Source organism: Antechinus flavipes, chromosome 4 (assembly GCF_016432865.1).
Source record: "Antechinus flavipes isolate AdamAnt ecotype Samford, QLD, Australia chromosome 4, AdamAnt_v2, whole genome shotgun sequence".
NCBI lineage: Eukaryota > Metazoa > Chordata > Mammalia > Dasyuromorphia > Dasyuridae > Antechinus > Antechinus flavipes.
Genome location: NC_067401.1, coordinates 258,510,664 through 258,529,335, shown reverse-complemented (window position 1 = coordinate 258,529,335; position 18,672 = coordinate 258,510,664). Strand labels below are relative to the sequence as shown.

The 18,672-nt window shown below is 32.9% G+C and overlaps 1 protein-coding gene across 1 annotated transcript in view; it reads right to left on the bottom strand.

The window, feature by feature from the left end:
• CFAP206 (cilia and flagella associated protein 206) overlaps window positions 1-18,414 on the bottom strand; it is a 51,964-nt gene extending 33,550 nt beyond the window's left edge. The window contains exons 1-5 of the mRNA XM_051997370.1: window positions 18,307-18,414; window positions 14,337-14,420; window positions 12,680-12,770; window positions 7,831-8,019; window positions 151-309 (exon numbers count right to left, since the gene is read on the bottom strand). Of these exons, the coding sequence (XP_051853330.1) occupies window positions 151-309; window positions 7,831-8,019; window positions 12,680-12,770; window positions 14,337-14,420; window positions 18,307-18,414 (631 nt within the window). The remainder of the gene's footprint in view (window positions 1-150; window positions 310-7,830; window positions 8,020-12,679; window positions 12,771-14,336; window positions 14,421-18,306) is intronic.
• Between the last annotated feature and the right edge of the window lie 258 nt (window positions 18,415-18,672).

Genomic DNA, 18,672 nt, shown 5'->3' with positions numbered 1-18,672 from the left:
AATCTCAGATAAAAGGAACTATTAACTATCCTTAGCTATCATCCCATCATGTTAGCCACTGTACAAGATAAACTTTAATCTTATTTACAACACATTTGTTGTGTTGTAAATCATGATGGATTTATAGAATTAATTTAACTTTATACCTACAATCATCAATGCCTTCTCCTCCCTTTCCACAATCTTTGTTGAATAACCGAATTCCAGTGACAATCATAGTGAGTTCTTTCAGCTGACGTTCTTTGTCCTTCTTGTTAAGGGACAGAAAAGTACCAAGCTCAGACTGAGGAAAAACACTTTGTAGGGCAGCTGAGAAAAGAAACAAACATACATAAAAAAATCATAAGGGAAAAATAAATGGGAAAAATGTGGATTTGCAATACACTCCAAATAATTTTTTCCAACTAAAAGATGCTGAGGTAGTCATTTAGAATAATGAGTCTTTAAATATTAAAATGATATATAATTTCTAGATAGATCATGGCTCATTAGACAATATTTATGAGGTATCAGCAATCAGTTTGCATTATTGAAAATCAATGGCGGGGCAGCTAGTTGGTGTAGTAGTTAAAATCATCAGCCCTCAAATCCAGGAGGACCTAAGTTCAAATTTGATCTCAGACACTTAACACTTCCTAGCTGTGTGATCTTCTGCAAGTCACTTAACCCCAATTGCTTCAACAAAAAGAAAGAAAAAAGAAAATCAATGGCATTAAATATCAGTGTCAAAGGGACTGTATGGAAAGACAGGCACACTAATGAACTGTTGGTGGAGATGTGGAAATGCTCTAACTATCCTGAAAAGCAATTTGAAGTAATGTGGAAAAAGTGATGTAAATATCTATATCCTCTGACACAGAGATCCCACCACAAGGCACAAATCACAAAGCATTCAAAAACAGATAGAAAGGTCCCATATACACTAAAAATGTTTGTAGTAACACTTTTTTGTAGTAGTAAAAACCTGGAGACAGCAGATACTTATTGTATATAAATGTAATGGAAGGTTATTGCACTATAAGAAATGATTACTATAAAGAATAAAGAGAAACATTGGAAGATTTATGACTGGATGCAAAGATAAATAAAGAGAATAATAATATACACAAGGGCTACAATGTAAATGGAAACAACAAGGAAATCAAAAGTTTGTAATTATAATGATCAAAATTGGCCTTAAAGAACAAAAGAGAAAATATATCTCCATCCTTTCTGCATAGGTGGGTGGCTAGGGGTGTGGAAAGCTATAAATATTGTCAGACTCAGAGGATTTGTTAGTTTGTTATATATGAATGAATCTATATATACATATATGTGTGTATATATACATATACATACATATTCATATACATATATAGAGAGAGAAACAAAAATGATATAAAAATGAAAGTTTTTTTAAAGAAAATCTATGGCACATCTTCCTCCTTGCAGGTGAAAGATAGTGATGTGGTCAGGATAGCAATATCTAGTTCAAAATAAACATGACAAATTCACAATGGCCATTCTCTTCGACAAAAGACAGGTTTATTTAGGGGAAGGAGTTAGAGACAAAATGAAGGGATACCATAGATACTAGAAATGGTAAATATGAAATAAGAGTTGGGAGAGGGTATATATAGTTAAGACTAAGGAAAAAGAGAAGTTCCCCAGGGAACTCACGGTTCATCAGGAGAAAGGAAATACTCCATGAGGTGGGAGAGTCATTGTCTGGCAGGCTAGACTGACTAGACTTAGCTTGTAAAGAGAATGGCATCATTAAAAAGAAGGCATTATGAGAGAAAGAAAGTACTTCACAGTGGGCTTAGTCTTGAAGAGAACTTAGCAAATATCTTCATCATAAGCAGATCTTTTTATAGGGGAAATATAGCCTTGGGGGTCTCTCCCAGGTGCAAAGGCTTGGAATGCACTAGCACACCAGGTCCCAGACCATCTATAAAAACAACAAAAATCAAAACTGAATTGCTATACTATAATGATCATGTGCTCATATTCAAAGTGGGGGGTGTGAGAAAATTATCTTCTTCATTCCCATGCAGAAATGGGGAGATATGAGTATGAAACAATGTATATTCAATCAAGATTTATTTGACATGGTTAATTTCACTGAATTTATTTTTTCCTCTTTCTTTTTTATTTTTCTTGGTACAGAGGTAGCTAATTGAGTGGGTGATAGAGGAGGAACATTTTTTTTCCAAGAGAAAATTTTTATTACTTTTAAAAACAATTTTCAATTTTTAAAAAATTTTGAGCTTCAAATTTTCTCTCTCTCCCTTCTCTCTCTCCTCCATGAAAAGGCAATAATTTGATATAGATATATATGTATAATCATGAAAAACATTTTCATATTAGCCACATTGCAAAATAAAACATAGACCAACAAAACAAAACAAGGAAAATAAAGTTTTTTTAAAAAAAAATATCCTTCAATTGGTATTCAGACTCTTATCAATCCTTTCACTGAAGTGAAAAGATAGCAGTTTTTTATCACAAATTCTTCAGAATTGTCTTGTATCATTCTATTGTTGAGAAAAACTAGTTCTTTACAGATAATCATCAATACAATGTTGCTGTTACTATGTGCAATGTTCTACTCACTTCACTTTGCATCAGTTTATGTAAGTCTTCCCAGGTTTTTCTGAAAGCATCCTGCTCATCATTTCTTATAGCATAATAGTATTCCATTACAATTATATACCAGAAATTTTTTGGCCATTCCCCCATTGGTGGGGGGAATTGATGATCCATCTTCTCCTTAAGGACTTTCAAAGGTCAATACCTTCTGAAATAGATAATTGTAAAGAAGTGCCACCTTTTTTTATGGAGGCCCAAATCTATCTATCCTTTTTTCCTGGTTTTGCCCACCAGTGCCAAGCACAATAATCAGGAAAGACCTGATTTCAAATACTGCTTTAGATTCTTACTAGCTATGTAACCCTGGATAAGCCACTTATCCTTAGTTTTCTCATCAATAAAATGAAGATATAATAATAGCACCTCTACCTCATAAGTGGTTGTGAGGATCACAGAAAGTAATATAAAGAGCTTTTCAAATCTTAAAGTGCTAACAATTATTTTTATTACATAGGACAGCCTTTCAAACATGTTTGAAGACCATAATCATGCCTCCCACCCTTAGTTTTCATTTCTCAAACATTCTTAGCTACTTAAATCAGTCCTCCTATAGCATGGTTTTGAATCTCCTTCACTTTATTCTTCTGGATACACTTTAATTTGTTCCTCCTAAAATATGATGTCTGGAATAAAATATATCAGATACAGTCTGACTACTGCAGTGGAAGAACAATCATCATTCTCCTTCTGTACACTGACTATCGTTCTATTAATAGCACTTGGAATCACTTTACCTATTTTGGCTGCCACATGGAAGCCTTGTCTCCTAATGAGCTTTCTGTGCACTAAAATTCATATTTCTTTTTAAAATGGCCTGGTCTGTTATTGAGCTCCATCTCTCCTAAACTATACAACATATACTTGATTTTTAAAAACCAAATTTTGAAATTTTACAAGCATACCTGTTAAATTTTCTATCTAAATCTATTTATCCTATCATTTTAATTTTCTGAGATTTTTTTTGGGGGGGAGGAAATCCCTACTTGCTCATCTGACATATCCACTATACTTTGCAGATTTCTACCATCTGCAAATCTGAAAAACATACCAATTAGTCTTCATCCAAGACAATGAAAATATTTAAAAGAATTGTGGGCATTATTGCTTCCTTTCCTCTGAAAATTAAGACAGCATTTGTTCATCTCTTATTCTCCATGATTCTGCAAAGACTACCTATATATTAGTTCAGCAAAGAAGATGTTGAATAAGTCAGAGAGAGAAATTACAATATAATGAGTCTTTAAATATTAAAAATGGTATAAAGCTTCCATACAGAATATAGAATTAGATAATATATATTATGTTACAGGAATAATTCTTAAAATGGGAAACAATAAATGATCATTGACTGGAAAATGATTAAACAAACATGAATGTAATAGAATATTATTGTACTATAAGAAACAATGAATTATGAAAGACTAAAAAGAAACATGGAAAAATTAATTGATGAAGAGAAGCATTTAGAACTAGGAAAATATATACAATGTCTAAAATTTTTCATTTATTTTGGATTTCAATTCCCTCTTAACCATTTAAAATCTTTTACATCCAGTATGATAATCATTCTCTTCAATTTTTTTATTTTCACTTGTGATCATTCATCTCATCCACCCCAAGTAATAAACCACTTGTTCTTCTTGCCCTCAATATACTTCCCTCCCTCTATATCCTTTCTTGTTTTTAATGTTTTGTAATTTTATATTGTGCTTATAGAACCATGTCAGTTTTTGTCTTTATCTTCAGCTACATTCCCATCTTTTTTTTAAACATGTCCTTTTAAAAACAAAAATCTAGCAATATGCTTTCCCAAAAACATATTCATGTTTTAGACATATTTAAAAAAATTCATCTCTTTCTCATTAGAATCACTGGTGATTGCTAAAGAATGTTATTCTTCAGAGTTTCTTGTTCCTCTTAAGCTGACTCAAGTGTAAATGAGCTAAGAGCTTCAGGTCATAGAATCACAGCTGTCTTTTCTCTGAACTTTCTGAAATCTTATATCCTAAAAAGTTTAGAGTACATATCCATCTAAGTCTGCCTTTGTCTTCCCCATTGATCATTAATTCTAATAAAACTTGGCCATTTTCTTCCAAGGATCCATTCATTTTCTTTTTAATGGTCAAAATCATAACCAAAATATGACAAATTTCCCTAGTCATTTTCTATTTCTCTTTATAAAAAAGAAGGAATGTTTATGATGCATGAAGTTTATCATGTTTTACTCCTAGCAGAAAAAAAGTTTTATAATAATAATTCAAATCGGAAAAATCAACATCTATTTGCCCTATTTGGCTAGGCAGTATATATAATCTGCACTTCAGTCATGAATCCCATTCTAACCTCAGCCACATATGAGAATTGTTGGAATAGAAATTCCAAATAGCATAGTACATATTATATGTTATATGTCATATATTTACACATTTTTTAACTCCAATTCATAACAGACACTCAAAGTCTTCTATAATATAGTAATATTCTCTCTCTACTTTTCCAACATTATCTCATATTAACTTCATTCATTTACTTTACATTCTAAAACAAAACAAAACAAAACAAAAACAGGTTACTCTGTCATCCAAATAAAATTTGTTTTCTTTCTTCCATGCCCCTGCTAACACTATTTCTTGTGCCATGATATGTATCCTTCTTTTTCACGTTCTCACTCGCAATCAGCACAACTAAAATTTGTATTTCCAGAAAACCTTCCTTGATCTCTTGTCATTTAATAAACTTTTCTACCTCAGAGCTCAATAGCATTTTGTTTTTCAGCTTTATTGTACTTGCTATATAATATCATTTATTATAATTATCTGTATATGAGTTTTATTTCCCTAGTGGACTAAAAGCTTTGTTTCAGCAGAAACTAGTTTTATCTAATCTTGTATCTCCACTAATTCTCACTACAGTGATCTATATACTATATGTAATTAATAAATGTTTGTTGAACTAAAATGAGTGTTCTAGATAAGCAGAGAAGGACTCATGATTGAAAAGTTGGCCAAATAAGTAGTTAAAATTGTTTTAGCTGTGGTCATCTATGAAATTAACAAACACAGCAAATAGTCCTCATCCCTGTAAAATCCCCTTCTTCAGTGATACTGACAGAATAATATAAATGGAAACATAAATTAGTAAAAATGACAGACACTTTAAGACTATTTATAAAGATTAACATTTCTTTAGTCTCATTAATATACAATAATTTTTCCATGACTAATGAGTCATACTATTTTATTAGTATATAAGTAGTATATATATATATATATGGGAGATCTTGACCTTTTTAAGATAAGGTCTTTAACAGGTCTCAGCTTGACTGAGGCAACACACACTCAGTGATTAAAACTGTAGTAAAACAGGAACTATTTTTTCATATTGTTTAAAAGGCTGTAAATAGGTCCGATCATTCTGAAAAACAATTTAAAACTATGCTAGAAAAATGAATAAACTAATCTTATCTTTTGACCCAGCAATCCCATTACTGAGCATATACCCCCCATCTCTCACCCCCCAAGGTCAATGTAATACTTTTTTTTTTTTGGTTACAGCAAAAAACCCTACAAACTAAGTGGGTGATTTTCAATTAAATAGCTAATTAAATTCTGGGCAATTAGGCGGCATAGTGGATACAGTTCTAGGCCTGGAATCAGGAAAACTTGAATTCAAATCTTGCTTCAAAACACTTACTTGCTGTGTAACTCTTAAGCAAGTCATTTATCTTTTTTGCCTGTTTCCTCATATGTGATCTGGAGAAGAGAATGTTGTTTTTGATTTATTTCAGTAGTGTCTGACTCTGTCAAAACCATTTACAGTTTTCTTGTCAGAGATACTAGAGCGGTTTGTCATTACCCTCTCCAGCTCATTTTATAGATGAGGAAACTGAGGCAAACAGTGTTAAGTGACTTGCCCAGAGTCACACAGCTAGGAAGTGTCTGAGACAAGAAGATGAGTCTTCCTGAATCCAGATCAGCAAAATTCTCAGTAAAATCCAGAGTAAGATGAAAGAGATTTACATAACTACCCACACTAAAAAAAAAAAAAAAAAAAAAAAAAATCAAAATTGATCTATAAAAAATAAAACAAAATCTAACAAAATAACCTTCTTATATTGTCCAGATAATGAAAAGCTAGAAGATAATACATGGAGCTAATCCATCAACGCATATGTATATATAGATAGATGCTATGAAAAACAATGTATTAGGCCTAGAATTAAACAGGTTTAAACTGACTGGGAAGGATCACATTTGAAAAATTATGAAGTTCTTTCAAATGATGCTGAAACATTCTTTTCTATAAAGATTTTTCTTTCTAACTTCAATATTCTTTTGGTGATGCTATATAGTTGTGAACCTTATAATTAAAACTCCAAATACCTAAAACAACAATGCAAAGATGCAAAGCAAACATATACAAAAGCTGCCACATTGTCAATGATGACTTGCATGTTAGAAGTAAAATAAAACACATAATTGAAGGCTCAACTCATCAGAAAGAGAGGCTGCCTGATCATGTAACAGTAATGAGATAACAGATGGATAACCCAAGTAGTACATTAAAAGAATAATTACATTAAGATACTAAGAAAGCAAATGGAAGGCCTTCAATACATTGAGTAGAACTTCTATGGACAATTCATAAGAAAACAGGAACAAGAATCATTCAAGATGAAAAAGAATGGAAAGGTTTCAATTTGTAGTAAAGGAGGGAATACTTTGTATCAGTGAGTATTTTGATGAAACTATGGCAAAATGGCAAAGCAAAATTTAGTCTAAAAACTGTAACTTTAATTAAATGGAAGTCAGGGGACACATTTTCTGACAATATCGCATTCAATAGGACACTATTGTTTTCCTCACCCCACTTCAGGTAACAAGCCAACTTGCCCATCCATATTATCTTAATCTACCTGGTATCTTTACTAATTAGGCTGGTACTCTAACTCCATATTTAGCTTTCCTCTACACCATGATGTAACCAGTGGCCAAGTATCTGTGATTCTAAGAAAATAAGAACATTCTACTTCCTAGAGATAATTGTAATGATATCAGTAAGAGATGAGTTTTCATTTCCTGTTTATTCTCATTTCTTTTGTGGATAAAAATTCTAAGACTATAATTGAGTACTTATAATGAAGATAAAAAATTTTTATTCCCCCCATACCCCACACAAAGGAATGTATATATTATTGACCTGTTGCTTCTCTGACAACTTTGATATCAGTAGGGGATCCAAGACCAGAACGTAGTAATATATAGCTCACAATCTTCCGGTAGAGGCTCTCTAATTCTTCTCGACTACGGGCCCTATTATCGGTGATTTCTCTGCTCACAATACTTAATCTAGATTCTAGGACTCGATGATGTTCATCAAGAAATTCTCCTGGAAAAGAACAAAGAAAACATCTTTAACATGACTAATATTTTAGTTTTTGCTCTCACACAAAAAGCTCAAACTGGGGATAAATTGGCAGAGGGGCAGCATTTTTTAGTTCATTACTAACATTGTGTTTTTTTATCCTTATCCCTTAAAAAAAAAAAAAAAAAACTAGTGTCAGGGTGAAATAACTACCAGATTACTCTTCACAGTGATTTAACTGAAGTTTTTGGCAAGATAATAATGGCTTACATTTGTATAACATTTTCTTGACTTGAAGATTTTCCTCATATTACCATTCATATCAAGGTGATAATTGTTATTTTGTTGAGTAGGGTAAATGGTATTACCAACATTCTACAAATGAGGAAAATGTGATGTAATGAGGTTGAGTAATTTGCTCAAGGTCACATAGCTAACAAGCATTAGAGCTAAGAGTTGAACTGAAGTCTTCTGATTCCAATTTTAGGCTTATTGTACTATACAACATTGTGGATGCCCACATAACAAACTCAAAACTCAAATAACATAAAAATTATTTTAAAAAACAATGAAACCTCTAATAAAAAGACAATCTTTATGGAATACCATTAAAATTCAATATTACATTCTTCTATTTTTGTTATTTATCCAGGTCAAGCAATGTGTGTAGCAAGAAAAGCAGACTATAATAGCATGAATAATCATGCCTTTGGCCAACTTCATAATTAATAGTACTTATTATCATGAAGGAATCAAAGATCATAGAAATATGGGATCTTGGAGCTAGGAATGACTTTAAAAATCATATGGTTTAATTTCTTAATCAATGAGATTACAGGATTATAATAGCAATAGTCTCTTAAATGTTTAACAACTAGCTCTCTAGAAAAACATATACATACTTATGACGTACTTTTAAGTTTAATGTGCATCATTAACATTTTCTCTGTTGCTTTCTTATGTCTAGGAAATCAGCTCTTGCAGGTATGAGCCAGCTTCAGCATCTAAGCTTAAAGTTACCTCAGAGGCAAACTAATTCAAATGCTCTTATTTTATAAAACTGAGAGAACTAAGATCCAGGAAGTTTACAATTCCTTTATTTTACAAATGAGATGATTAGTCAGTTGTTTAAGATCTCATATAGATAGTGGCAGATACTAATTGAAGGCAGATACAAATTAGATCTCTTGACTCAAATACTTCTCTCATCACCTCACCTCCAAATCAAATATTCAGGGCCTTATACTATTAACATAATGGCAGTTATTATGAAAAATGAGTAGTGCTATAAGCCTAGAAAAGAGTAAATGTTCTAATTTTTTTTTAAAGGCTGAAGCCTGAAAATCAGCAAATTTGAGTTCTATCCACAGTAAAATTCTAGCACATGTTATTTTTAAAAGGTAGTTTATATATTGAAAGAAAAAAAAAAAAAACAATCACTAAACCCAACACGGCTTTTTGAAAAACATGTTATGTTGTTTCTAACTTCATTCCTTCTTTTGACAGATTCACTCAGCCAAATTTAATAAGATGAAATGTGATAGAAAAAAAAACTGAAGTTTTACACTTGGGCTCAAAAAAAATCAGCTTCTTAAGTACAAAATAGAGGAAGTGGCAAAACAGCAATTCATTTGAAAAGGATCTGAGTTTTAGTGGACTGCTAGTTGAATAGTATGAAAAGGCAGCCAAAAAAAGCTATTAAATCTAGGTTTTATTCAGAAGGTATATAGTATCCAGGAATAGAGATGTGAATGATTCCTCTGTATCTCACCCTAGTCGGGCTACATCTGGACTATTGTGCTTCTTTTTGGGCACACATTTTAAGAAAGACATTGATATACTGAGGAATGTCCAGAGGAAGGTAACCAACATTAGAGGCTCCAGGAGCAAATTAATAATCACCAGTATTTATATAGCACTTTAAGGTTTGAAAATTACTTATTTATATCATGTATTAATATTTATGCTTACTTAAATATTTATTATTATTTATGCTTATTTATTACTACTATCTCATTTAATCCTCACAATAATCCGGGAGGTAAATGCTGTAATTTTACCCCATTTTAAAGATATGGAAATGGAAAGACACATAATGAAGCATTTTTCTCAAGATTACATAATTATTACATGTCTGAGACTGAATTTGAACCCAGGTTATTACTGACTTTCAGGATCCAGCACTCTTCATTGTGTAACCCAGCTGCCTTAACATGATGCTATATGAAGGTTAATTGAGGGCTGCTTATTCTGGAAAAGGTTTTACTACTGGGCACAATAATAACTGCCTCCAAAAATCTGAAAATTGTCAGGTAGAAGACAGATGAGACTTCTTGCCCAGAGGAAAAATAGAAAGACCATATATATATGTATGATCAAGAAAATCTTTTAGCTTCCTAAAAATGGACAAGTCGGCTTTGAGGGGTAGTGGACTCCTGCTTACAAGTGTTTTTCAACAAAATCTTGATGACCGTGTAATTTGTTGAATGTGCTGTGAAAAGATCTTCTTCAGATATGGCTTGAACTAGATGAACTTCTAAAAATTTTTCCACTTGGGATATCATGGAATTACATACACCAGCCTAGACTGGTAGATCAGAGAATGCCACAGAATTGTGCATTTAGCAAATGTAAAAGATGGAGATGGAGAAATACAGGCTGTAGATGAGTGTATACCTAGGTAGATTTGGAACAAGTTAAAATGAAAAGAATAGTCATTTAACTGATTGAGGAAAACTTGGAGAGAAGTATCCAACATATTTTCCCAAAGTATTTGTCCTTGTTCTGGTGCTAGTTAATATTTTTATCAGTTCTTTGGATGCAGGCATTGATGGTACACTTCTCAAATTGGAAGATAACATAAAACTTGGAAAAATAATCATCATATAGAACTACCAAGACCAAGTCTCTCTCTTTTTTCCTCTCTTTTTCTCCTTTTCTCCCTCCCTCCCATCTTCCTTCCTTTCTTTGAAAAAGATCTAAATGGGGCAGAGCTAAGATGGCAGAGAGGACACACGTTTCTTTCTGAGCTCTCCTACTACCTTTCATGCTAATTACAAAATTCAGCCTCTGAAATAGTGCTAGACTGGCACAATCCACAAATATTGGGAGTGCCCCAAATTACCAGCAGAAGATAATTTCAAAGATCACCAGAAAAAATCTGTCTTGGTGGGGCCAGGCTCAGGCAGGGAGGTAGAACTCTGCTCAAGAAGTTATCAAACTGTGCATACCCTTTGATCTAGCAGTGTTACTACTGGGCTTATATCCCAAAGAGATATTAAAGAAGGGAAAGGGACCTGTATGTGCCAAAATGGTTGTGGCAGCCCTCTTTGTAGTGGCCAGAAACTGGAAACTGAGTGGATGCCCATCAATTGGAGAATGGCTGGGTAAATTATAGTGTATGAATGTTATGGAATATTATTGTTCTGTAAAAAATGACCAACAGGATGATTTCAGAGAGGCCTGGGGAGACTTACATGAATTGATGCTAAGTAAAATGAGCAGAACCAGGAGCTCATTATACATGGCAACAATAAGACTATATGATGATGAATTCTGATTGGCATGGCTCTCATCAAAAATGAGATGATTCAAACCAGTTTCAATTGTTCAGCAATGAAGAGAGTCAGCTACACCCAGAGAGAGAACTATGGGAAATGTGCGGATCACAACATAGCATTTCCACTCTGTTATTGTTTGCTTGCATTTTTGTCTTCCTTGTCAGGTTTTTTTTTCTTTCTTTCTAGATCTGATTTTTCTTGTGCAGCAAGATAACTGTATAAATATGTATACATATATTGGATTTAACATATACTTTAACATATTTAACATGTATTAAATCTACCTGCCATCCTGGGGAGGGAGTAGGGGGAAAGAGGGAAAAAGTTGGAACAGAAAGTTTTGCAATGTCAATGTTGAAAAATTACCCATGCATATGTTTTGTAAATAAAAAGCTATAATAATAATAAAAATTTTTAAAAAGAGAAAGATCTAAAGGTTTTTAGTAGCCTGTGATCTTAAAATGAATTAACAGTGGCATGGCAACAAACAAGCTAATGCTATCCAAGACTACATCATGAAAGTAGGAATAATGTGGAGAACAATGGAGGTAATTGTTCCACTATCCTCTGTAATGCCCATGTCACACTTGAGCATGTCATTTCTGGGCATCACTTTTGGGGAAAGAAAGATGTGCTATTCAAAAGAAAGTGTCTTAAATGGTGAGGGGGCTTGAGATTAAATCATAAAAATTTAGTTAAAGGAATTGGAGATGTTTATCCTGCAAAAGAATTGGGGGTTGGGAGATGAAAGTGGGGAGCATTATTGCCTCCAAGTATTTAAAGGGCCAACATTAAGAAGAAAGTCATATAAGGTCAAAGGAAGAATTAGAAGCTGCTATTAAAAGGTACACAGAAGCATATTTAAGATAGATAGATTAAGGACATTTTCCTCACAAAACTAGAAAGGGCTGATGCAAGAAGTTAACAGTTTCCTTTTTATTGGACGTAAGCAGAATCTGGACAGCTACTTTTAGAGGAATTCTATAGAAAGCACTTTTAGTCTAGTACAAGGTTGAATATGACGATTCTTGAAATACCTTCCAACTCTTAAGATTCTATAATCCTGTGATATTATAATATATAGTTTAATAGAACATTTTAAAGTTAGGTATTAGATACATTACCTCGGTTTGTGTAATTCATATCAAAATAAACTTGCATCTTAATTGTATTCAAGGATGGATTTTTTTTGTCCAGTAGTCTATCAACACATAGCTAGGGAGGAAAAAAATTGCTTGTGTGAATATCTTTGAACTACAGTTTCTGAAATGTAATTCTTCTCTAAATAGCAAAGCTCGCAACTTAAGATCTTATCTTTTTAGATTAAGTTGTGTTGTGCTGAACCTGAATAATAATCTATAGAGAATAAAAAAATCATAGCCACTCCCCCTTCCTTGCCATTAGGATTGGGAGAATGGAGTCAGGAAAAATCTTGAAGCTCTGACCACTTTACATACCATTGTGTCATAAACTTCAAGTACATTATCTAGGATAATTCCCCCTCCATTTGTGTATTGCTCTTTGCTTTGCTGTCTTTGACCTTCTTAACCGCTGTCCTGTCATATGATCCTTTCCTGGAATTATGGCTTGTCTGTCCACCCAGTGTCCTTGCCCCCCTTATCTGCCTTTGTCTTCTCAGCTTCTATATACTGCTTGTAAATCCTAATTAGCTAAAACCCTATATAAGTTCCCTGCCTTAGTTCCTCGAGGCCAACATGATTTTGGACATGCGTTCTATTCAGTTGGCTAGCCTAAAACTCTCTACATTAAAAGATTAAAAAACAATGTCTGTCTTGCCTCAGTTTCTCTGGTTGTATGCTAACATGAAGGAAAACAAGAATGACTATTATTGGTAAACAATGAAATATTTCACAAGTTTGTTTATATGTCTATTTTTTTTTTTACACTAGACTAAAGATTCCCTTACAACTTATTTGAGTGGGAAAAAAAATACTTAAGTCGAAGTCTTCTAAAATATCTTGATTGGATTCTCTGTTGAATTCCTGTACAATTGGTCATCTATAGTTACAACCATTCTCCCAATCTGTAGCATGTGAGAAACTACTCTTAAATGGACAGAAATCAACCTTGAAGGATGCTAGGACATGTTATCATTTCTATAGCCATATTATCTTAGCAACAAAATTTCAGATCTCTATTAATGCCATTTCTTTGACCTTAATAACTTCTCTACCCCCATGTCTTATGCTTAAGGTAGAGTGCATATACATTCAGTCCACTTCTGGTACTATTAATTGGGAAGAAGGTGGAGAAAAATCTTCTCCCATCTGTGTTAAAACCTAGACAACATTTCTCCATAGGTTCATAACTGCCTCCTTTTCACCTATCCCATGAAAGTCAAACTCAGATTTATAATATCTTAGAAACACAGGTAAGACATCTAATTTGTTTTTACAAAATGATTAATAGTTAACATGAGAGAAATCAAAGATGTCTTGAATTCTTGATTTCTTTAGTTTCCAAAATTGGTTTATGAGCATTTCCACTTCATTTCTAAATTTTGGTGATTATTTTCTTCTGATTTCAGCTTTTCCCTTAGAAAATAAGCAATATCAACTTGAATCATAAAATTACATCGATCAGAAGAGTAGCAGATCACAAAGGAATTTAGACAATTCTTTAACATTAAATATTATATCAATGTCAAGAGATATTAATGTTATCCTACCAAGTTAAGATTAAAATAATAGTAAAACATCTCTATGAGGTAAGATAGAATGAGAATATGACCCCAAACTTGAGGGTTTAAGTAATAATCACCTTAACAAGTTTCTGAACATCAGGTTTTGTGAGATTTCTATCCATGTTGAAGCCATTGCTTGGATCCAGAACAACAGCTTTCACCTACAGGATAGCAAAAAATATTTTTACTAAGTGACATGATTATGATGAAATTTGTTTATTATGTTTCTTGAAAGACTGAGGTATTGTCATTCACACATCACCTATTAAAGTCCTACTACATGCAATATATTGAGGGTTGAGGAGGAGACACACAGGTAAATAATAATTATTAAAGAATATAAAATCTTGTTCAGATAAGATTTGTACACATAAATATAGGGAAGAATATGATAAGTATATAAAAGGGTCATAAAGTACAATGACTTTAGATGAGAGAGAAATCATTTCCAAAGGGGAAAATCAGGGATAACATCATGGTGGCATTTGATTGAAGCCTTGAAAAATATATAGGATAACAGGCCTTATACAATAGAAAAACATTGCTGTAATATAGCACAGTGGAAAGAGCACTGGCAGAAGAGTCAGGAGGATCTGAGTTCAAATCTGGCCTCAGACATTTAACACTTACTAGTTGTGTGACCCTGGGCAGGTCACTTAACTCCCATTACCTAGCCAAAAAAAGAAAGCATTAAAATAGAAACAACATCAATTATACATCACTTAGAGAAAAATTAAGAAGAAAGACATAACTTTGTGAAATTTACCACCATCCCTCTGTTCCACAGCCTCCTATTTCCAATGGTGAGTTCTTCCTAGAACTTCCATTTTGAGCAGCGTTAGGAATGCTAGTGAATCTTGGCCATATCTTTTACGAAACTTTTTGCTGAGTATATGAAAATGTGCTTGCAGTTACCTATGGAATGCCAGGAAGCATAAGGAAGGAAGGCTGCCTTTCTTGTGTATTGACTATAAGTTTCCTTTAGTGCTGATCTATGTTTGTCTTGGAAACCTGGCCAGTTCCCTGAGTAAATGCAGTTCTCCTAAAGGAATGAACAAATACTTTCCTTAAGATTCTGCATCTGGAAAGCTGCTTTATCCCAAAAGTAACATATCACAGGAGAACATTTAGCATAGTGCCTTCTTTGTTCTCAGCTTATAAAAATCCCTTCCTGGAAAGGTGAGAATCCTCATTTCCAAAATATATAGAGAATTGACTCTAATTTATAAGAAATCAAGCCATTCTCCAACTGATAAATGGTCAAAGGATATGAACAGACAATTCTCAGATGAAGAAACTGAAACTATTTCTAGCCATATGAAAAGATGCTCCAAGTCATTATTAATCAGAGAAATGCAAATTAAGACAACTCTGAGATACCATTACACACCTATCAGATTGGCTAGAATGATAGGGAAAGATAATGTGGAACGTTGGAGGGGATGTGGGAAAACTGGGACACTGATATACATTGTTTTGTTTTTTTTTTCTTTTTTATATTTTATTTTTAATGCACATTTCTTTATGAGTCATCATGGAAGAGAAAAATCAGAATAAAAGGGATAAACCATGGGAGAGAAAAGTAAACAGAAAAAGAAGTGAACATAGCATATGTTGATTTATATTCAATCCCCATAGTATTTTTTCTGCATATAGATGATTTTTCTTTTTTTTTTCTTTCTTTTTTTTTTAATAACTTTTTATTGATAGAACCCATGCCAGGGTAATTTTTTACAGCATTATCCCTTGCATTCACTTCTGTTCCGATTTTTCCCCTCCCTCTCTTCACCCCTTCCCCGAGATGGCAAGCAGTCCTTTACATGTTGAATAGGTTACAGTATATCCTAGATACAATATATGTGTGTAGAACCGAACAGTTTTCTTGTTGCACAGGGAGAGTTGAATTCAGAAGGTATAAATAACCCGGGAAGAAAAACAAAAATGCAAGCAGTTTATATTCATTTCTCAGTGTTCTTTCTTTGGGTGTAGCTGCTTCTATCCATCTTTGATCTATTGAAACTGAGTTAGCTCTCTCTTTATCGAAGAGATCAACTTCCATCAGAATACATCCTCAAACAGTATCATTGTTGAGGTATATAATGATCTCCTGGTTCTGCTCATTTCACTTAGCAACTGATATACATTGTTAGTGGAATTGTGAATACATCCAACCATTCTGGAGAGCAATTTGCAAGTATTCTCAAAAAGTTATCAAACTGTGCATACCTTTAATCAGCAGTGTTTCTACTGGGCTTATATCCCAAAGAAATCTTAAAGGGAAAGGGACCCACGTGTGCAAAAACGTTTGTGGCAGCCCTGTTTGTAGTGGCCAGAAACTGGAAACCGAGTGGATGCCCATCAATTGGAGAATGGCTGAATAAATTGTGGTATATGAATATTATGGAATATTATTGTTCAGTAAGGAATGACCAACAGGATGATTTCAGAAAGGCCTGGAGAGACTTACATGAACTGATGCAGAGTGAAATAAGCAGGACCAGGAGATCATTATACACAGCAACAACAATACTATATGATGATCAATTCTGATGGACGTGGCCATCTTCAGCAATGAGATGAACCAAATCGGTTCCAATAGAGCAGTAATGAATTGAACCAGCTACACTCAGTGAAAGAACTCTGGGAGATGACTATGAACCATGGCATAGAATTCCCAATCCCTCTATTTTTGTCCACCTGATTTTTGATTTCCTTCACAGGCTAATTGTACACTATTTCAAAGTCCAACTCTTCTTATACAGCAAAATAATTGTATGGACATGTATACATATATTGTATTTAGCTTATACTTTAACATATTTAACATGTATTGGTCAACCTGCCACCTGAGGGAAGGGGTGGGGGGAAGGAGGGAAAAAGTTGGAACAAAAGGTTTTGCAACTGTCAATGCTGAAAAATTACCCATGCATGTATCTTGTAAATAAAAAGCTAGAATTAAAAAAAAAAAAGAAGAACTATTAAAAAAAAGGTGAGAATCTCGCCTAGGAAGGAATGTATACCTTGCCTGGGATTTTCTCCCACTCCAAGACTCTGGGGACCAGGGATTCTTCTAATCAAGAAGTTCAGATGTCGGTGCTTCTTACACCTGTTTTTGTATGTCATATGTTGTAGACATTTGTATGTTGTAAATAAAAAGCTATAATAAAAAAAAGTGTTTGTTGACTTAATAAGTGTTCATCAAATATATTCAGGGAACAAAAAGTAATCCAGAAATCCAGTGCTAGAGCTCAGAGTATATATAAGAGAATAGTGTGAGATAAGGTTGAAAAAGTAAGTTTGGGTTAAATTGTGAAAGTTCCTTCAATTTGATGATTTATTTGATCTTTGAATTTGATTTTTATTCTTGTTATAACATTCGACTCTTTATAAGAAGAGGCTAATTATATAGTTAGGTATATTATCAGAACTATACTTCTGCTTGCATGTATTTATACTACTACAAAACAGAAAGAAGAAGTGGGGGGATAAAATAAAATCAGATAATTTATCTTTAAATTAACAATAACAGAATAGTTGGGTACAGAATAGAATAGTCAGAATAGTTGGGAAGGGGAAGAGGGTGAAATTCATGTCTAAAATTAGGATTGAGGATCATCTATATATTTTATTTATTCATGCTTTTATTATTCATGGATAACTATAACATGAAGACTGAGTCAATGAACTTTTTTTTTAAAAAAAGATACACACACTGTAAAAGATCACAACCCAATTAATAAACAATAATTTATTCAGCATTTATTTTGTGTCAGGCATTATTCTAAGCAATGGGAAAATAAAGACAAAAAAATTAGATTCAATTCAAATTTACAAAATCTTTTTTAAAAAGTTAGTTTGTAAATAGAAAATTTACATACCTCCAAGATGTTTCTTTCATATCCTCCTCTCATATCCCTATTTTTTAATATAGTTTAAACTAAGCAAGATCTAGGAACATATAGTACACCTTTTTACAAGGTAATACTATATTACATTAATACAAAAGAATAAAATATTAATACTAAACAACATTAATTTTATTCCTACCATAAAAGCCACAAGTGTTTCAGAAACAGTTTCTCCATAGTGTGCACATTCTTGTCCTATTTCTCGAATAATATTCTTTATAACACATTCAGCTTGGCTGTAAGCCATCCTGGTAAAATAAAACAATTATAGTTTTAAACTTTATATTTAAAATTTTTCATCTTCAGTTTTCTTTCTATTATAATATTTTAATACAACAATACCGATTACATATTTGCCAGACTCACTAGCTTTTCATAAATAATTCTATTGATGAGAAACATCATTTGCTGAAATTTGGACCATAAAGGACAAAATCATTTTTTCCCCTTGCTTAAATGATAGATGGTTATCACAAAATTCTTTTGAAATATTTTACTCTATTTC